Source organism: Chinchilla lanigera, unplaced genomic scaffold, assembly GCF_000276665.1.
Source record: "Chinchilla lanigera isolate Chin_1 unplaced genomic scaffold, ChiLan1.0 scaffold00081, whole genome shotgun sequence".
NCBI classification, from domain to species: Eukaryota; Metazoa; Chordata; class Mammalia; order Rodentia; family Chinchillidae; genus Chinchilla; species Chinchilla lanigera.
Genome location: NW_004955482.1, coordinates 5,816,198 through 5,837,220, shown reverse-complemented (window position 1 = coordinate 5,837,220; position 21,023 = coordinate 5,816,198). Strand labels below are relative to the sequence as shown.

The 21,023-nt window shown below is 60.6% G+C and overlaps 1 protein-coding gene across 3 annotated transcripts in view; it reads right to left on the bottom strand.

Annotated features, from left to right (window-relative positions):
- The window catches only part of Abcb9 (ATP-binding cassette, sub-family B (MDR/TAP), member 9), a gene marked incomplete in the record, with an annotated part of 21,309 nt that extends 1,422 nt beyond the window's left edge, over positions 1–19,887 (bottom strand). Inside the window, 11 exon segments of one of the 3 annotated variants that reach the window (XM_005403060.2) lie at positions 1,738–1,874; positions 3,425–3,584; positions 5,831–6,004; positions 6,201–6,389; positions 8,777–8,905; positions 9,471–9,668; positions 10,775–10,980; positions 11,196–11,326; positions 11,675–11,789; positions 14,408–15,162; positions 19,252–19,887. In XM_005403060.2, the coding sequence (XP_005403117.2) occupies positions 1,738–1,874; positions 3,425–3,584; positions 5,831–6,004; positions 6,201–6,389; positions 8,777–8,905; positions 9,471–9,668; positions 10,775–10,980; positions 11,196–11,326; positions 11,675–11,789; positions 14,408–15,008 (2,040 nt within the window). 3 annotated transcript variants of the gene reach the window in all.
- Between the last annotated feature and the right edge of the window lie 1,136 nt (positions 19,888–21,023).

The following is a 21,023-nucleotide window of genomic DNA, read 5'->3' as shown; positions in this document are numbered from 1 at the left end:
CGCCCCCTGCCCCGAAGCGGCTTAGACTGTTCTCGTCTGTGGGCACTAAACCCCTGTGCCCGCCCCACCGCCCCCTGCCCCGCGGCAGGTGAGCCCCAGGCTCCTAGGGGTCCTGGCTGTCACGCCCGACGCGCGACGCCGCCGTCACAGCTGCTGTCTGCGGCCAGGCGCCCTGAGTGTCCCGTCTCAGCCGGAGCTGCTGGGCGGGGCGGGGCTCTCGGGTCCTCTACGTCTTGTCTGCTCCATTTCTTATTTATTATTTTTTTTAAGAGCAGAGTGTGTTTATGGAGGGAAAGAAGCCCCTGTGCGGGAGGGGGACAGAAGGCCCCAGTGGGCTGCCCTGCCCCATTTCTTAAAACCTTAGAACTGCTCGAGGTAGAATCAAGTTGACTGATCCACGGACCTGAGAGCCGCTCGGCTGGGATGGCACCGAGGGTAAGGACGGGCCCGGCTCCCCTCCCTGTGGGGACGGCCCTAACTTCCGGGGTTGCCTGTAGACGTGGGCAGCGACAGCGCAGCCGCACCAAGCTCCTTTGTAGACTCACCGGGTCCTGCCCTCTCCCCTCCCCACCCCCTCACTCTTCCTCTCAGAAGCCTGCTGCACAGGCTGGGGATGCAGCTCAGCAGCACAGCGCCTACCTGGCAAGTGCAAGGTCCCGAGTTCGAGTCCAGGTACCAAAAAAAAAAAAAAAAATGCTGGGCGCTGTGGTGCACGCCTGTAATCCCAGCACTTGGGAGGCTGAGGCAGGAGGGTCATTGCAAGTTCGAGACCAGCCTGGGCAACTCAGTGACTCAGTCAGTTAATCTCAGAATAAAAAATATAAAGGCTGGGGATGTAGCTCAGTGCAAAGGCCCTGGGCTCAGTTCAGCCATCACTACGAAGAAGAGAATGACGCTCCCTAGGGACAGCCGGTCTCAGCACCGTCCCGGGTGTACTCATCACCTCTGACAGTGCGGCCCCGCCCATCCGCGGAATTTGGAACTGGAGCTGGTTTCCTTACTCGGGTCTTCCTCACACGGGCGGAGATGCCCCGGGATGGGGCGCCGGTCCCGTGTGTCTGGCAGCCGCCCAGTAACCCTGGGCCTAGCCCGGTGCAGAGCTTGGGACGGGCTCAGCCAGGAGCCTCTGCCCTGAGCTACATCCCCAGCTCTTCTGTGGTTTTCTGTTTTTGGATTTTTGAGACAGGGTTCTGCTGGTTCAGGCTGGCCTCAAACTCACTGTGTAGCCCAGGCCGGCCTCAAATTTGCAGCGATCCTCCTGCCTCAGCCTCCCAAGTGCTGGAATTTCAGGTGTGCGCCACCACGCCTGACTCGCTTTTGTATTTTTAACAAGAAAAGTTGCTAAGTTGTCGGTGCCGGGTGGGTGTGCTGGAACTCACAATCCTCCTGCCTCAGCCTCAGAGTGGTGCTCACCGCCACGCCAGGCTTACCGGACCTCTCCACTGGTAAAAACGAGACTTGGGGAGGGGAAGCGACTGGCTCAAGGTCAAGGTCACAGTCTCAGCTGCAGGCACCAGGGGCGCAGCTCAGCGCAAAGCCCTTGCGAAGGCCTAAGGCACACCCTGAGCCCCAGTGCCTGCGGAGCCTCCCGCCCGGCTCTCTGGGTCCCGCGCCCGCTGTGTCACACGGCCTCCGCTCTGCCTAGAACCGGGAAGCTGGGGTGACCAGGCCCGGGGCTCCCCTTCCCGGCCCCCCAGCCAGCGTGCAGGGCCAGGGTCGGGGGCCACCGCCACTCACCAGGTGCTCGCTCTCTGCGTCCAGGGCGCTGGTGGCTTCGTCCAGGATGAGGACAGGCGGGTCCCGCACCAGCGCCCGGGCCATGGCCACCCGCTGCTTCTGGCCGCCCGACAGCTGGGCACCCTTCTCGCCCGTCTCTGGGGACCAGAGCGGAGGACAGGGTCAGGGGAGGGGAGGCGGGCAGCCGGGAAGACAGGCATGGCCCCCCTGCCCAGCCGGGCTTCCAGGAGAAGGTGCCCACAGCGGCCGTGGCAGCCAGTGTGCCTGAGACGGCGCCCCACGCTGTTTTGGAGGCCAGAGAGGGTGCCGGTCCCGCTCCGTGCAAGGGAACCCAGGTCACCAGTCCTCACCAGCACAGCCCTGCCTGTCCCCCAGGGCCAGCCTCTCCCCAGCACAGCCGAGGACGCTGCCCAGTGCTATTCTTGGAAAAAGCCCTAACAAGTAAATAAAAACCTATCAACTCTCCCAGGTGTGGTACCACACGGCTGGCATTCCAGCACTCGGGAGGCTGAGGCAGGAGGATCGTTGCAAGTTCGAGACCAGCCTGGGCTACACAGTAAGCAAGGCCAGCCTGAACTGCGTCGTGAGACCCTGGCTCAAAACAACAAAACCTATCAATTCAGAAGTTCATCAGTGAGAAGCTGAGTCATAAATTGTTATAAGAGCCGGCGCACTGCAGTACTAAGCAGGATAGCAAAGGAACCAATGGGGCGGAGCGTGAGGGGAGGGGAAGGAGGGGGAGCAGGCGCCCGCAGATAGCAACATGGAAAGGTGCTGGGAGCCGTGCTAAGTGAAACAACCCAGGTGAGGCTTCTTTCCTGTGAAAGGGCAGGGGATGAAAACAGACAGGTATATTTGCATTAGGAAACCCTGAAAGAGCTGGTCATGGTGGCACACACCTGTAATCCTAGCACTCGGGAGGCTGAGGCAGGAGGATTGCTGCAAATTTGAGGGCAGTCTGGGCTATGTAGTGAGTTCAAGGCCAGCCTGGACTGCATTGTGAGACCCTGTCTCAAAACAAAAGGGAGGAGGGGCTAGGGATGTACGCTTTGAGTGGGATCAAAGTTCTGACTGCTTTGCCTCGGCCTCCCAGAGTGCTGGGGTGACCAGCCAGCTATGCCCTGCTTCCTCCTTCTGAGACAGGGTCTCAATTGTAGTCCAGTTCAACCTTGAGCTCACTGTGGAGCCCAGGCTGGCCTCAAACTCCTGGCAATCCTCCTGCCTCAGCCTCCCCAGTGCTGGGATTACAGGCGTGCGCCACCACACCCGGCAAAACCAAGCGGTTCTAATAATTATTGTATAGATTAGTTTAAAAGAATGTTTTGGAATTAAATAGAGGTTGTGGTTCTACAGTACTGTGAATAAACTAAGTGTCACTGAAAATCCACTTTATTTACACTTGTTTTTGTGGTTTAGGGATTAAATCCAGGCTCTTTGTCCTGAGCTATATCCTCAGCCCCTTTAAATTTTTTCATTTTGAAATGGTCACTAAACTGCCCATTGGGCTTGAACTTGCGCTCTTCCTGCCTAAGCCTCCCAGGGTTCAGGGACTACAGCCGCGCCTCACCAGGTCTGGGCAAACCGCTCACTCTGATGGTTACCTTCCGGCTATGCGAATCTCGGCTCAAGGACAGCGAGCGCAAGGCTCAGGCGGCGCCAGCACCGCGGCCCCCGCCCGCCCGCGTACCGGTGCTGTAGCCGTCCTGCAGCTCCATGATGAAGCCGTGCGCGTTGGCCTTCTGCGCCGCCGCCACCACTGACTCAAAGGGCACGGAGGGCAGCCCGTAGGCGATGTTGTCGGAGATGGAGCGCGCGAAGAGCACGGGCTCCTGGCTCACCAGGGAGATCTGCGGGGCAGAGGCGCAGGCGGCGGTCAGCCGGGGCCTCGAGCCCGGCAGGCGCCGGCCGGGAAGGGAGCGAGTGCGCGTGCGTGGCGCAGGCGCGCTGCCTGAGAAGCCTCTAGGCCACCAGGGCCTCGCGGACAGTTGTCCCCCTTTCTACGGGAACAAGTCAAAGGTGCTCCTGCCCCATGATCCTGGTTAGGAATCTGGCCTACAGAAATAATCCTATGGAAGGCATCATCGTGCTGTAAAGAAAATGAATGAGCTGCTGGGCGTGCTGTGATCCCAGCGCGCCGGAGAGGCTGAGGCAGGAGGGTCGCAGGGAGTTTGAGGCCAGCCTGAGCTACACAGTGAGTTCAAGGCCAGCCTGAACTGCATGGGGAGCCCCTGTCTCAAGAAAGCAAAACAGGGGCTGGGGATTTAGCTTAGAAGCACAGCGCCCGCCCGGCAAGCGGAAGGTCATGAGTTCAATTCCCAGTACCAGAAAACAAAAACAAAAACAAAAACAAACAAAAGAAGCAAAACAACAACAACAAAAACCCAACAAGAAGAAAAAAAATCAAGCTTAAGGAGTATGTATTCACAAAAGAGGAAACCAAATAGTCAGTCAACAGTCATCAGTCAGACACAGACTAGGGGCTGGCCATGTTCAGTGGCCAAGAACCCGAGCGTCCCGGCACTTGCAGGCCAGCAGCCCAGGTCACGTATGCAGGAACCACTCCCCAGCCACCCTCCTCTGGTGCATAAGGGATGCAGGGGCAACTCACAGCCTGACTCCTGCCCCCAGCCACAGCTTGGCCGGGCGGTCAGATACCTCTGTGCCAGTCCTCAAGTTCTCATTGCTGAAGGTGTAAAGGGGAGCACCTCAGTCACTGGTGTTCCTTTTATAGTATACAACCTGAACACCCGTACAGGTCTCCTGCTGGCACGTGGGCAGTTAGGTGAGCAGCCTCACTTCCGAAAGCACTGCACTTGTGGTCACGAGGAGCCTCCTTTGAGTCCTAGACACGACCCAAGTGTGGAGCCTGGAGCCCTCGTCAACCGCTAGCAGAATGTAAACAGCATGGCTGGGACACACTTCTGGAAGAAACTACTAAAGTTGGGGATCGGAATCTACTGTTCCCACACCTTTCTATTCTAAGGATTATCCTCGAGGGGAACACACCCATGAACACAAGAGATGGGCCAACTGTCCGCCATCCTGATTGGGACTACTGCAGCACCCATCAGAGCAGGAAATATGGGGTGACTGTGGCATTTAACACGGTGGGTCATCATTTAGCCATAAGAATGGGAGAATAACTCCACAGCCCTGGCCTGAACGACTTGTGCCCGGCCCCTGGGAGGTGCGGCACCAGGGGAGCACAGCAAGGCCTCTGTGTCCTTGGGAGATGCCGGGGCTCCGCTGATCCCCAGCTGCACAGGTGCACAACCCCTCCCACAAAGTGGTGCAGTATGTATGCATAACCTGAGCTGCACACTCTCTCACATACATCTTGGCTTGGCTTTTTTTAAAAATTTTTTTATTTGAGATAAGGTTTCACTAAGTTGTCTAGGTTGGGCTTAAACTTGCAATTTTCCTGCCTCAGCCTCCTGAGTGCTGGGATTACAGGTGTGTGCCACCATGCCTGGCTACAACTTTTTGGTCCAGTACTGGGGACTGAATCCAGAGCCTTTGCACAGAACTGTATCCCCAGGTCTTTTAAAATTTTGAGACAGGGTCTCACTAAATTGCTAATTGTCTCACTAAGTTGCCCAGGCTGGGTTCAAACTTGTGATCCTTCTGCTTCAGCCTCCCAAGTGCTGGGATTACAGGCGTGCGCCACCACAGCCAGCTGCAGTTTTCCTTTAATACCTTGAATCCACAGCTAGTTAAATCTGTAGACCGAGGACACAGCTATCTCCACTGTAATCCTGTCTAGATCAAGTTCAAACCAGGGGAAATAGCTGTGGTGTTTGGGGAAGCTCAAAGAAATGGCAAAACCGATGAAAAGCAGGGAAACGGGGACGGCAGAGAGGGCAGAGGGTGCAGTGGGGCCTAACTGTAAGTCCCAGCTACTCGGGAGGCTGAGGCAGGAGGGTCAGAAGTTCAAGTCTGAGGGCAGGCCCTCTCAAAATTTAAAGTAGTAGGGGTAGGGGTGCAGCTCAGTGCTCCCCGGGCTCCATCCCAAGTAGAAAAGGGGGAAAACGGTGGTGGCCGCGCAGGCACAGGCTGCCGGGCAGGGCGCGGGCAGGGCCCGGCCGGGACTCACCACGCGGTGCAGGTACTTGTGGTCGTAGGCGCCGACGGGCTGGCCGTCCAGCAGCACGCGGCCGCCCTGCAGCGGGTAGAAGTTCTCCAGGATGTTCACGCACGAGCTCTTCCCACTGCCCGAGGGGCCCACGAGGGCCGTCACCTTGCCGGGGGACAGGCTGAAGGACACGTTCTGCAGGGCCCAGCGGCAGCGGGTTTGGCCGGGCCTCAGAGGCGGCCGGGCGCCCCCGCGCACCCCGCCTGCTCCCTCCCGGGATGCCAGGACTGGGTGGCCCCTCCGCGCTTGCGGTCCCCTCCGCAGCGCCGCCTGCCCGGCTGCCGAGCAGCGGCGTCACCTCCCCCGCCCTGTCGCGCACATGAGCCCTCACCTGCAGGACCTGGGTGTGCGGCCGCGTGCGGTAGGTGAAGGTCACGTTCTCAAAGTCCACGCGGCCCTCCAGGTGCTCGGGCGCCAGGCTGCCGTCGTGCGCCATGGTCGGCTGCCGGTCGATAAACTCGAACACTTTCTCGGCGGCGCCCACGCCCTGCATCAGGCCGCTGTACACGGAGCCCACGGACTGCGGGGACAGACGACGCACGTTGTGTGCACCCGTCGCTCCGGGACAGAGCAGCAGCTCCGGGGACACCGCGGGGGCTGGGGGCGGGCAACGGCATCACCGGGCACACGGGCGGCAGCGAAAGTCACGAGCCGTCTCTCAGCAGCAGCCGCCAGTGCCCTGGTGATTACCAGGGGCTCCCCCCAGCCGGCAGGGCGCGCGTCACCGCGCCTCCAGAGAGAAAACGCCGACAGCCTGGCAAGGTGGCGACCAAGGTGTCCCGAAATTGCCCAGGCCAGGCTCACACTTGTGATCTGCCTGCCTCAGCCTCCCAGAGTGCTGGGATTACAGGCCAGTGCTACCACACCCAGCTGGGATTTTTTGGAGACAGGATCTCACCAACTAGTTCAGGCTGGACTTGAACTCACTATATAGCCCAGGTAATCTTCCTGCCTCAGCCTCTTGAGTGGTGGCATTGATTATAGCCATGTGTCACCATGCTCGGCTAGCTGCCATATTTTTTAAGACAGGTATTAGCCAGGCATGGTGGCGCACACCTATAATCCCACCCTCGGGAGGCTGAGGCAGGAGGATTGTTGTGAATTCAAGACCAGCCTGGGCTACAAAAGTGAGTTCAAGGTCAGCCTGAACTGCATAGTGAAACCCTGTTTCAGACACACACACACACACACACACACACACACACACACACACAGGTCTTAATGTATACTCTACATACGTGTATTTTCCTTGGGCAAACATACACAATATGGGAGCCAGGTGTCACACATCTGTAATCCCAGTACTATGGGAGGCTGAGGCGGGAGGATTGGGAGTCTGAATTCCCAATGGGAGGCTGGGCAACACAGCAATTTAGCAAGACCCCCTGCCTCAAAATAAAAAAATAAAAAAGAGCTGGGGATGTGGTTCAGTAGGAAGGCTCTGGGTCCAGTCCCTGACACAGTAAAAGTAAACACATAAATACTAGTAAGGATGGCTGTTTCACTGAGCTCCCCCCACCCCCTGCCTTTGTGCTGCTGGATTTAAACCCTGTGGCCGGCAGGGACCACTGAGCTGCGTCCCCAGCCCTCTCCCTTTCACTGTTTAAATTTGGAGACAAAGGCTGGCTAAGTCACCCAGGCTGTCCTTGAGCTTGCGACCCTCTGTCCCGGGCAGCCCTGTCGCAGGGTCGCAGGCGCATGTCCAGTGACTCGAGATCACTTCTGGGCATGGCGCGGCAGGGCCCCTCACAGGGGCAGAGAACTCAGTCACCTGCCGGGGCCACAGCGCACGCGGCCAAGGCTGTGAACCCAGGCCTAGCTCTTGCCGGGCTTTGGGTCTCAGCCGCAGGGAGACGCGGACCCAGGCCGAGCTGCCGGGGGTGGCACTCGGCAGGCAAGAGGCACGCAGTCGGCCACAGCTCGGCCCGTCACTGTGGTCGGCGACCTGCGGGGCACCTCGTGCCGGGCGCTGCCCGGGCCTGGTGCCCAGAGTCCAGGTGTCTGTTTCCCAGTGCTGCCAACCGGTGGCCTTTTAAGGTTATTTTCTCATTTTTTAATTTTGCAAACAATGCCGTCTGTGGCGCCCAGGGACATGCGGCTTTGCCTACTGGCGGATTTCTGAAGCATGGGATTTTATTTTACTTTTGGGGAGCCCTGGTGATTGAAGCCAGGTCCTCAGCACTGGACTACGTCCTGAGTCCCCTTTTTTATTTTGACGCAGGGTCTGCCTAAGTGGCTACGGTGCCCAGGCTGGGTTTGAGCTTGCAATCCTCCTGCCTCAGCCTCCCAGAGTGCTGGGATGGATGACAGGTGTGCGCCACCCGCCTGGCTGCTTGGAGGCAGGGTCACTGCTGGGTCAGTAACAGCATAGATGCCACCCTAGCAGAGACACCAACTGCAGCCTGGACTGGGCCGGATGCCCCCGATGCCCCATGTCCTTGGGCCTCAGCCTGGAGGGCACACAGGCCGACCTCCCACCCCCTACACTCGCTCTGCACTCACGGGGGCAGCCTGGGCCCGAACACCCCGGGCTCCTGGTCCTCAGGGGCCACCTCCAAGGCCGCCGTGCTATCCCTGTATTTCCTGGAAGGATGGAGCCCCAGTAAATCGGTTGCACCCACAGTCCTGTCTTGGGGCCCACATTCTGACCCAAGCACAAAGGCCTTTGCTCTTTGCGTGGCGCTGCCCTGACAGGGGCTGGACAAGGGTCCACCACTGGCTGAGCCGGGCTTGCGGCGGGTCCCTTAGCCTCCGAGCCTGCTCCCTTCCCTGTGAAAGGGGGGGCTCAGCGTGCTTGCACCTCTCTCTGGGCCTCTTGGTTGGGCTCTCCCTCTGCGTGCCTCAGGCGGGCGGGCCTCCTGCCACGCGAGTGCAGGGCTCCCCCGCCCGCCCCGTCGCCGCCCTCACCTCCATGCAGTCCCCCAGCACGAACTCGTAGATGATGAAGGCGATGAGGTTGCCGCTGGTCATCTGGCCCGAGATGACGAGGTGGCCGCCGTAGTAGAGGATGCTCACCTGGACCAGCAGCAGCGTGAGCTGGGGGAGACGGGGTCTGGGTCCCGGGAGGCCGCTGGCAAGGGTGTCCCCCCACCCCCCAGGCCTGCGGGAGCTACTGGACTCAAAGTGGGGCAGAGGCCCTGGGCAGTGGGGCTCTCCTGAGGAGGGACCGGCCTGCGGGGTGGCTGGGCAGCTGGGTCCCCACGACAACCTGCCCGGGGTCCCGACGGTCCCCGCCCCAGGCCCAGAGCTAGGGCAACAGCTGAATGCTGAACAGGAGCCCCCCCCACCCCCGTGGGAACCCTTCCCTCCCTCCTTGGCTGGCACTTTTAGGACTGTCCTGTGTGGGAGGGGACCCCAATAGTCCCTGCCTTCCGGCCCCCCTTATAGGCCTCTAGTTCTTTCCTCCTCTCAAGCTCCAGTGTGGCCCAGGCTGGCCTCAAACTCCCAGCCATCCTCCTGCCTCAGCCTCACTCCTACCCCAGTGACTTCCTGATCAGCCCCTTCCCGGGGGCCAGGGGCAGCCGTGGGGCCTCGCTCTGTCTGCAGACTGCACTTTGCCACTGTCCTGATGAAGGGTCCCGGCTCTGCACCCCACACGAACCCCGCTGCCCCAGACGTAGGACGTGTAGGCCGCCGCCTCCTTGCGGTTGAGCCGGTACACCTGCTGCAGCTTGTGCCCGTACACCTCGGCCTCCTCCTCCTCGTTGGCGAAGCTGCGCACCGTCTTCATGGCGCTGATGGTCTCCTCGGCCGTGCTGCTGGCCCGAGCCAGGGCGCTCTGCACCTCTTTGGAGAGCCGCTGTGGGTGGGCAGGAGGGACACAGGGACTCCAGACAGACAGCCACACTCTGTCCAAGCCCAGCTCTGTACCTTCCCCCAGGAAGTTCTGCCCCACCCTCCAAGCCCCGGTTCCTCTGGCTTGAGTAGAGACTGAGGGACAGATGGATGGGGAGAGGGCTTTAAACCAACTTTAGTACTCAGAGGAGGCTATTCAAGCTGAGTGTGGTGGCACATTCCTGTAATACTGCGCTTGGGAAGCTGAGGCAGGAGGATCACTACAAGTTCAAGGCCAGCCTAAGCTACATAGTGAGTTGAAGACCAGCCTCAACGACATAGTGAGACCTTGTCTCAAAACAAAACCTGAAAAACCAGATCAAACCAAAATACAAAGGAGGCTATTCATGATGAGGGTTTTTGGTCATTATTTCAGAAAAGGAACCTATGTCTGATCCTGCGCTGACATACAGCAGGGGGGACCTAGGTGGTTGCTGAGGTTGTGCACAATACAAGAACCGCCAACTGCTAAGGGGGTGCCCTTCCTCTCAGCACAAGTTCCAGGTGGTGGCAGGTCCGGGCTGTGAGAAATCCACGCACATAACAAGAGGCAGCTGGCTGAGATGGGGCTCCAGGTGTGGGTGTCTTAGCTGTCAGTGGCCAGGCCACAGGAGGCCGCAGGGTGCTCGGCCCGGCTGCCTAGCACTGGGTCACAGCTGGTGGTGGGTGGCACGCATGGTCTCAGGGATGACACACGGGTGACACACCTGGTTCAGCCTTCCCAAGCTCCGCCCCTAGCATGGCGTGGGCAGGACCCGCAGGGGCCCACAGTGGCCGGGTCACGGGACACCCTGCCCCTGCCTAGCAGCACCTCCCCAGATAGCACGCCCGGGGCCCCGAGCCCACAGCATCCCAGCAGCCCCGGCCCAGCGCGCCCGCCCCCTCTGCGCTGGCCCCCAGCTCTCAGCAGCTTCCAGGCAGCTGCGTTTCGCTGTGACTGCTGCAGCTGGTGTCCCGTTTTCCATGAGGCCGGGAGCCCCTGAGGCTCAGGAAGTAGCAGGCGCCCAGGAGGCAGGGGTCGAGAGCAAGTGCAAACGCAGCCTCCCCTTCCCGGGCCCAGGCGGGGCCTACCTTGTAGTACTTGCCGTAGATGTTGGACACTACCATGATGATGGGGAAGCCCATGAAGGTGACCAAGGACAGCTGCCACGAGAGGCTGAACATGAAGACCACCACGCCCGTGACCTTCACCGTGTTCCGCAGGAAGATGTTGATGTTCTGGGAGACCAGGTCGCTGACCATGGTGGTGTCCGAGGTGAGGCGGGAGATGAGGTCGCCTGCAACACAGGCCGTCAGCTCCTGCTACTGCAGTGGGCGCACCGTGGGGCCGCGGGGGACACGCAGGGGCTCCCAGGGTTGGCGCTGGGAGCTGGGTGGGGCCTCCAGACAGCTCAGTGCCCTGGGGCCCCGCCAGGCTGGGGAGTCGCCAGGGCCAGGCCACCAGGCGCCCCCAGGGCCCGAGCCCGCCCACGCCCGGTCACCGGGCACCCACCTGTGCGGTTCTCATCGAAGAAGCTTGTCTCCTGCGACACCAGCGAGCGGAAGAGACAGTTTCGCAGGCGGATGTTCAGTCTGGCAAATATGAGGGTAAAAATGCCGCCCCGAATACCTGCGGCAAATGAGCTAATTGCAGATGAGAGACGTTATAGCACGACGTCCTTCCGACAAGCGGCAGCCACCCCGGCCACCCCACCCCCCCGCTGCCAGCAGGCGAGGGCCCCTTGGGGTGGGCGCTGCCCAAGCGCAGGCCACTCTCCAGGCCGGGCCCACTGCGGGTGCCCCTCACTCTGCAGCCAGAGGCACCACTGGAGGGCAGGGGATGGGGGACAGGGGACCAGCCAGGGAGGGCGACAGGGGAGCCTCAAGGGCGGAAGCCGCTTACGAGGCAGCGGGTGTGGCTCTAGGACAGGGGTCGACACTGGTCACCGTGGTGACGGGCTGAGGGACAGGGCCCAGGCGGCCGGCTGCTACCTGCCAATGGCCAGCAGGCACACGACGACCACGGCAGTGCTGAACTGCTCCATGCTCTTCTGGATGACGATGCTGTCGATGGCCCGGCCCGTGTAGTAGGGCAGGAAGGTCTCGCCTGCGGAGGCAGGGCGGGCTCAGGGGGCTGGGCCAGGGTCCCCGCTCGGCTCCCGCTGCCCCCGCCCCCTGTGCCAAGCAGCGACACGGGACATCCAGGGATGTCACGCTGCCAGCCGGACACGGGTCAAAAACAGCGGCCACCCGGCACCTGGCACACGCAGCCGCGGCTCCAGAGTGGCCCCCGTCGGCTGCCACGGTTCGGGGGCCAGTGACGCTGAGGGGCCCATCCGCGGCCCACGTCCCTGGCTGAGGGGGCGGGGCCACGTTCTGCACAGCACAAGTGGCGGCTCTCGCAGGCCGCACATGCTGGCAACTGCCACCCCAGCCTCTCCATGGGCGCCACCGTTGGCCAAGCAACTTGTCCTTCAGCGTCCTGCGTCTCCACAGCCTGACACTCATCGAGGCCGAGCCGCTTGCTTAAGGGGAGGACTGGGCCCGAGAGCCTCCGAGAGGCTCTGACTGTGGGCTCCTGGGAAGCTGCCGCTCTGGGCGGGGTGCCCCTCGCCCCCGGCCCTGGCAGCTGGCTTGGGCTGGGCCTGCAGGAGGAGCTCAGCGGCGGCAGCCAGCCCTTCCATGCGGCCTTGGCGCCCTCTGCTGGCCGTGGCGTGGGAACAGCAGGGAGCCGCCCAAGGGCCTCCCAGCCTCTGGGCTCCGGCCACGTCCCTGAGCCACCTGAGCTGCACTCCTGCCTCAGTTTACCCTGTGCCACTCAACGGCCCCATAGCTTTGGGATTCGTCTCCTGTCCGGCGCAATTTATTCCCCACAGAAGAGGATGTCAGCTCAGAGCCATCAATCGCTTGCCTACATTCGTGCCGTTGGGGGGCCAAGAAATCCACATTGAAGAATTCACCTTTTATTTTCTTCCTGTCCGTACAGCGCTGGGGACTGAATGCAGGGCCTCAGCATGCCAGGCAAACGCCACAGCTGAGCAGTGCCCCAGCACTTTTTACTTTAAGACAAGGGTTTTTTGTTTTGTTTTGTTTGTACCCGGAATCAAACTCAGGACCTTGTGCTTGCCAGGCTGGCGCTTGTGCCACTGAGCTACCTCCCCGGCCCCTAAGACAAGGTTTTGCTAAATTGCCCAGCCTGGCCTCAAATTTGTGATTCTCCTGCCTCAGCTTACTGAGTAGCTCGGGTTACAGATATGCACCACCATGCCCAGCCTAAGAAGCTGTTTTTCTCAGGAGACACTCAACACTGAAATCACCCTTTCTTCCCGGTGCATGTCCCCTCCCGTCCCCTTTTTTAGAAAGCAAAGCTGGGCATGGATGGGTGCCTGCGGGCTGCAGTGATGCACAGGGTGTGTAACGTGACTGTGCTCTTCTGCTACGCCGTGTGCTTCATCTCATTTAATTCTCACAATAAACTAACAAAGCCTCCATGCCAGGGGGCAACTGAGGTCTGGACAGGTTAGATAACTTGCCTAAAGCTCTCAGGAAAGCTGGGGGCCTGCGCCTCACGTCTGAGGGACCCCGACGCGGTCCTGCAAGCGGCAGGCGGAGGCACCGGGTCACCTGTGTGTCCTGAGTGCGTGCCAGCCGACTCGGCCCAGTGGTGGGGACACAGGCTGGGGGTCACACGGGCGCACGCGGGCAGTGTCATCGTTCCTTCACTGGGCCTGTTTCTGCGCTGGGCCTGAGGCCCAGGCTGGGTGCCCTGGGGTGGGGAGGCAACACAGCTAAAGGGTTCTGCAGTTGTTTGTCTTGAGACGGGGTCTCCCTGTATAGTGAGGCCGGCCTTGAACTCGCCATGACCCTCCTGCTTCAGCCTCCCAAGTGCTGGGATCACAGGCGTGCACCACCACATCTAGCTCATCCTGTTTTCAGTTTTGGGTACCAGGAATGGAACTCAGGAACCCATGCTTGCCAGGCAGGTGCTGTGCCACTGAGCTAAATCCCCGGCCATTTTCACTGTTTTGCAAGGCTATGAAATGAGGACTCTACTACCTGCATCGCACCACTGGCTGAGGCGCAGGACTGCGGTCCGGACCAGGCTGTGCTGTCCCCAGAAAGCATGTGGTGTGGACGCTGCAGTGCCCCCCATCTCTGGGGAGGAGCAGGCCCCAGGGGGAGACCCATTTGCCTTCCCAACCCAGCCACACCCACACACCAGCGTAAAGTTCCACACACGGCGCCCTCTGTTACCCCAGGGATGGACTCTGGTGTTCTATCCTGCTCTATTTCATTATGAGGAAATTCTTCTGACCTAGAGATCCCACTTTCAGGAATTTATGCTTCAGATCCATCCACGTTGATGTGAAGTGTGTGAACACAGGCATTCATTGTAAGAGGAAAAAGACTCCAAACCCCAAGAGTCTGACAACAGGAGACCAACTAAAAAAATTATGCTATCGTTCCATCATGGAATACTATGCAGCCAGAAAAGGGAATAAGGTCTCAATGGGGAAAATTCCAGAATATACAAAGGGAAAAGAACAAGTCACCAAGACAGCATATAAGAGGCAGGTAATAGTGTGTTCCTGTGTGCTTGTGGCTGACACAAAAGAAAGGAAGACACGGGTCTCCTGCCTACCTGGAAGTTTCTAGAACCTTTTCCTATAGTTAGTCCTGAGCAGGAGGGTCAGGGGAGTGTGGCCATCCCGCCGTCTCACTTACCCAAAGCCGCCACGATGAGGAAGAAGGCCGCAGCCACGAGGAAGGCCGCGTCGGGCCTGGTGTAGGACAGCAGCTTGTGCAGCGTGGCCCCCGACGCCTGCTCGGCTGGGGCCTGGCTGTCCCCGCGGAAGCCCTCGGCCTCGGCCCCCGTGCCGGGCTCCAGCGCCTCAGTGTCGGGCCGCACGGTGGACAGCAGCCACCAGAGCAGGGAGGAGGCGGCCAGCGACGCGTACGTCCACACGAACAGGGCCCAGAACCACGGGTCCCGGATGGGCCTGCGCACCTCTGAGAAGAGCAGCAGCTTGGCCATGGTGTAGATGCCCACGAAGAGGCACACGAAGGTGATGACCAGCCAGGAGGCCCGCAGCCGCCGCGGCCCCAGGGCGCTGTTCTTGGCCACACCGATGGTGGCCCCGAGCAGCAGGCAGCTGCGGTACAGGCAGGCGGCCCAGAGGTCCAGCACCGAGTCGAAGATGTTGAAGTGGCGGATGTCGTCCAGCAGGCTGCGGTCCAGGTGGCTGAAGGTGTAGATGGCCGTGGTCATGCTCACGTCCATGCTCATGAAACCCAGCGTCACCACCACGGCCTTCCACAGCCGCATCCTGCCGGCCGGCAGCGGGCGGGGGCTGAGGGACAGCTGTCGTTCACGGGGGCGAGTCCATGGTCCTCTGAGGCCAGTCCTAGCGTCAGGTTTGCCCTGGAGCTGTGTGACCTTGCGTAACGCAAGTGGCCTCTCTGCGTGGCAATTTTCTTATCTGTAAAATGACAACGAGAGTGCTGACTTCCTGGGGTGTTGGGAGGTTTTCTTCCAGAATGTTAGGCTAGCCTCGGACTTACGACTCCTTGGACTGGAAGTGATCCTCCTGCCTCAGCCTCCCCAGTGCTGAGATCATAGGCATGGCTACCGTGCCCCGTTCGCAGGGGGCCTTTATAAAGCATCCTCTGCTGCGGGCCAGGCTCTGTTCTCTGCACCGGGGATTTAACAGTGAGCAAAAATGACTTAGATCCCTGGTCTTGTGGAGATGACAGTTCACACGGGAGATGAATAAACAAGTAAAGGACAGCGAGTGCTGAGATACGGGTTACCGGGAAAAAAGAGGACGATGAGGGGTGAGTGAGGACACTGCAGACGGGAGGCGGGGAAGCCCTCACAGGTGTCACTGGACTGAGACTGGAAAGAGGTGAGGGACGTGCCATGTGGGTGCAGGGAACAGCATTTCAGGCAGGTGGAACAGACCCTGTGGGAGCCTACGGCAGGTGTATGCCTTGGGCACTGAGGAAGGCCAGGAGGCCCCATGAGGCCACAGCAGGGCGAGGAGGACTGGGACTTTGGCATCAGCGTAAGGGTGAGGATGAGATCAGCAGGGCTCTCTTTTAATGACTCCTGATTTCTCTGACCCATTTCTGCATTTGTGCGGCATTAGCGTGAAGTTCGGTGTGCGTCCGTCCGGCCTGGGCACGGTGCCTGGCACCCCCTCACTGCCGCTGATCGTTATCAGCCACGAGCAGTGGGCACTGGACCCATGTGTCACTCTCCTCCCCAGACTTGACTGGATCAGGAGAGAGTGGGAAGGGGGTCGGTGGCCTGTGGGGATCTGTGCATCGCCTGGAAACTTCCAGAACCTTCTTGTACAGCAGGCTGGTCCTCACCCTCCGCCCCAGCACCCTTTAGCGTCCCGGCTTCATCGCAGCAGGGGCCCTGCAAGCTCACCCAGGGCCTGAGAGACTGGCAGTGGGGCTGGTGACCTGGGTCTGGGAGAGGCGCTTGTCCAGGGTAGGGTTGGGACGGGGCTGGGCAAGTCCCTGAGTGCCGCCTCCCAGCCAGTCCTTCTGGGGAGGGGGCTTTGCTCTCTGATCTGCAAAACGGGCAAAGCTTGGGAGCCCCCGTGTGGAAGGGAGAGGAAACCAAGTCACGGCGGCGAAGGGGACCGGCCTGAGCGAGCGAACCTCCCCGAAGCTCTGGTGCCCACACGGAGGGGACGGACCTCAGGCTGTGGAGTGAGCCAACCTCACAAATCTCATTTACAACTGGGGAAACTGAGGCACAGAGCAAGAAAGTCAACTCAGTCTCAGTCGTGAAGATGCTCAGGTGACAAGGACACACACCAGGACACATGCCTGGTACACAAGAGACCCTGGTACCCAGCTCTACTTGTGAACCATGTGGCGGCACACAGCAGGCATCCAAGAACTACAGCGCCGTCCTGTAACGTGAGTGACCTGCCCTCACCACTGTCACCACCCTCACGTGGCAGGTGGACAAGCTGAGGCCCAGAGAAGCTCATCACCTGGCCGAGGTCACACAGCTGGAGGAGAGCACTGCAGGGCTGTGGACTTAGAGCCCCTGGGCCCCACGCCCCGGCTCCTGACGGTGAAGCTAAGACGCATCTCATGCTAAGGGATGCCACCTGAGTTTCATATAAGGGAAACTGAGTCTGAATAAGAGGGATCAGCCGGGGGCAGCTGTGATAATGATAATGAGGTGACAAGAGCTGGCTGATGTGTTAAGTCATTTATGTACACAAATGCTCACAAGGGTCCCATCCGGTAGATTCTGTTGTTATCCCCATTTTACAGCTGAGAAAATGGAGGCCACACAGCTGGGTGGAGCTGGGTGTGAAATTCCAGAACCTATGCTCCCAACTCCAAAGCCCTGTTCCTTCCAAACAGCCACTTTCTGGGGGAGTCAAGACCCCAATGGTGCTCAGGAGGGGTCTGTGTCCAGAGAGAGAACAGGGTGTGAGGCCCCAAGCCTGTGCCCTGATGTCACCCCAGCACCTCCAGCAGATCCCAGTCTGTCTCGGCAGGACAGCTGCCGAGTCAGCAGCCGCTGCTCCGGAGGGAGGTGGGGTCAGGGCGTGGGAGCAGCGGCCCCGCACCCCGACCTGGGCCTTGCCTGTCCTCAGCCAGGCTGGGCCGCCGGCACGGCTTCCTGCTGCAATGCAGAGGCCTTGGCGCGCGAGTGAGTGGGCGAGCTCCTGGAGGTGCCCAGGAAGGGAGCGCCTGGCCCAGGGCCACCCCAGGCCTCCCGCCTACGCCACCACAGGCTTCCAGCTCTTCCCTGTGGGCAGAGGGGGACCACAGCCCCCTGCAAGTAGCTAGAGTTTGGAAGCAGGTGGTGACAGAGCTGCAGGCTGGACAGCAGCGCAGGGGTCTGAGCAGCTCTCCCCGCCTGAGTGCAGCCCGACAGCCCAGGCGGCCGCCACCCACTGGGAGCTGCAGCCACTCATCCCACATGTTCTGAGCCCCAAGCCCAGCGGGGCAGGAAGCGGGGTTTAATGAGGGCCACCCCGCAAACAGGTAGAGCAGGATGGCACAGTGGTCCCCGGGTGCTGGGTCCTTTTACTACAGCCTCCCCTCTAGCAGGATCCAACTCGGTCAGGTCGGATTACAGTCCTGGCTGGGGACAGGTTTCCCGTTATTTTTAAAGTTACTGAGCAGGAGGGTGAAGGGGACAGAACACAGGCCGGGAGGCACCGGGCCTCAAGGCTGCGGGGACGTTCAAGTCTGCCCTGCAGCTCACGACTCGATCAGAGGACACAGCTGGGCTCCACCAGGTGCAGCTGGAGGGCAAACTGTGGGCATCTGGGTGACATGTGTGGCCCAACAGACAACGACAAGGTGGTGGCCAGATGCCAGAGCAGGCCCTGCCCAGGGCCCAACATGACCCTGGAAGACAGGGGCCACTTGCCTGGACCCCTCCCACTAGGGGGAGCACAGGCTACTCGGTGACCCCTGGGGGGCTTGTCAAAGGCTTTTCTGTCCAGTGGAGGAGACACTGGTGGGGACAAGCCCGGCTGTCAGCTACAGGAAAGCAAAGTCTGCAGCAGCCAGGAGGTGAACACCCACCACTACAACCCCAGCGCTCACCGTGTCTGGAGCGGCACCAGGTGCCTGTGCCACCCAGCTCCGGGTCCCCACCCTCCCCCTGGCAGCCTGGTGGACACAACGGAGGCAGGGCTGTGAGCTCAGGGCCACAGCAGAGGTCCTGCCTTGGGTGGGGGCTCCATTTGCCCCTCCCTCGGAGCTTTTCACCCCCAGGTTCCCCCGCGCCCGGAAAGGCTGGGCTGGTGCTCATCCCATCGTGTGTCTGGGGCACAGAGGGTCTTGGAGGCTTGGATGGTTTGGGGCTGGGCTGGTGCTCAGCTCATCGTGTGTCTGGGGCACAGAGGGTCTTGGAGGCTTGGATGGTTTGGGGCTGGGCCCCTGTAGTTCTGTCCTGCCTCTCGCTGGGCTGCGCCCACATATCTCGACCTGGGATGGGGACCTGGTGGAGCTGCTCAAGTAACCGGTGCCTGGCGCCCAGGCCAACTGGGGAGCCCTTCCCACCACCCTCCTCCCGTCACCTGGCCCTGTGCCATCTGGAGCAGTAGGGAGGCTCCCCATCTCCAGGGGGTGGGGCAGAGGCCGAGGAATCCCTGCATCGCAGTTTGAAGCTATCTCAGGTGCACGCGGGCCTAGAGTGGGGGAGCAACCAGCGAGGGGCCCAGAAAACCCAAGCCTCGAAGCCGGCGGTGCGAGCTTAAAGACCGAGCTGAAAGACCGGGCGGGAGGGAGCTCGGACACCCGGCTCCGCCACAGCCAGGGCGCGGGGGTGCGGAGCTGCGGAAGGCCGATCCTGGGATCGACAGCCCTCCAGGGATCCCCCAAAACGCTCCCCGCCCACTGTTTCCCAGAAGACGACGTCGCCTGAGGGGTTAAAAAAATGGCACCTTCGCGCGCCGGGCACGGAAGGATGCTGCGGGGTGGGGGCTGGGACCTGGGCCGCGGGCGCGGGTACCGCAGGCCCGAGCCCGGGAGATGTCCACGGCGCGGGGTCAGGGGCCCGGGCGGCGCGCTCTTACCTGGCACCTGCCAGCAGGTGAGCCGCGGGAGCGGGCGTGCAGCGGGCCTGGGGCGTCGGTCAGGGCGCAGTCTCCGCGCCGCTCGCGGGAGACCGCTCCGGGAGTCGCTCCCGCCGCTAGGCTCCGCTCCGCTCCTCCCGGCTCCCGCTTGCGCCGCGCCGCTGCAAGGTCCCCGCGAGCGCCTGGGCCGGCGAGGGGGCGGGGCCTAGGATGGGCGGGGCTCTCGGGACAGGGGCCGGCCTATCCTCCCCGACGGGTGTGGCCTCGGGAGTGGGCGGGGCTCATGCCGGCGAATCCTCCCCCGCAGGGCGGGGCCTGAGTAGCCTCCCAGGGGCGGGGCCAGAGCTGGTTGCCCGCTCACCTAAGGTGAACCCTGAAGCCCTCTGGGCCGCAGTCCCTGCACGCTCCGTGCTCTTCATCCGGGGGCCGCCGCTCATCCGCTCAAGCTCTCATCCTCAAGGGAGGGAAATGGCCCCACCTACTGGAGCTTTTTCCTTAGAGCAGCAGCCCGACAGTGCGGAGTGGGGGTAGGGAGTTATGATCCTCATTCACCCGCAACCTATTCAGCAAGCATTTATCGAGCACCTATATGCCACACACCATTCTAGCATCTGAGAAGCCGGGCCTGCGGCGCGCCTGCAGTCCCAACTGTGTTGGGAGGCTGAGGCAGGAGGATCACTTGAACCCAAGAACCTGGCAACATAGTGAAACCCCCATCTCTTAAAAAAAAAAAAAAAAAAAAAAGCACCGACACCCAACAATAAGCCAAATAAGATCCCTGCCCTCCTGGAGCTGACATTCTAGTGAGGGAGGCAGATACCACACACGATAAGTAAACCATACATTTCATGGAGAGAAATAGAGCATGCCCGGCTTGGGAGGGGTAGGAGCGATCGGCACTGACTGCTGGGTGCTGGGCGCCTCGTGCAGCGGAGACAGGGCAGCACGGGTGCACACGCAAGGTGCTTTCGGGGAGCGCCCAGCGCTGTAGCGAAAGCTGGAGAGGTGACAGAAGCCGCCGGGGCAGCTGAGCCGGGAGGTGAGCGGAGCGAGCCCGGGGGAGCTGGGGCGGAGCACCCAGGCCGAGGAACCTGCGGGGCCGTCCGGGACCCACCGGCGGGGTGGGGACTGGGCTGGGGGTGGGGATCGGGGCCCGCCCACCCTCAGGCGGAGGCTCGCTGCGCTCTCTGAATTTAGAACAGCTTCCGATTTAAAAAAGAGTTTTTGGGGGAGCCGGGTAGGAATTTCTTGTATAGACAGTACAAAAGGCAGCTAAGATACGAGCTCAAAGGCGGTTGCTATAGTGGAACAAGTCTGGAATTAACCTAGATCTCCTTCCACAGGGAGCTGGCCAGATAATTAGAGAGCAATCCTTCGGCAGAATCCTCAGCCCCCCGAGAAAATGCACACAGGACAGAAACTCACGGGAAGCGCGGCCTCAGAAATCTACTGAGTAAAGTGGAACCGTGTTATCGCTTGTGTAAAAACAAAGGCAAACAGAGAACTGTAGAAGGTGGGATTGAAACGGTGAATATTTAAATTTTTAAAAAGTAGTACAGGAAAAGACATTGTCCTTAATTTCTTCCAACTCCTCCCACCTCCTGCAAACACACTTAGCTTGTTCTTCTTGACACTTGATGAAGCAGGTCAGAGTCCTCTTATGTGGGGGTCGTTATTTTATTTTATTGTCTTTTTGAAACAGGGTTTCACAGTGCAGTTCAGGCTGGCTTTGAACTCACTTTGTAGTCCAGGCTGACCTCAAACTCTCAGGG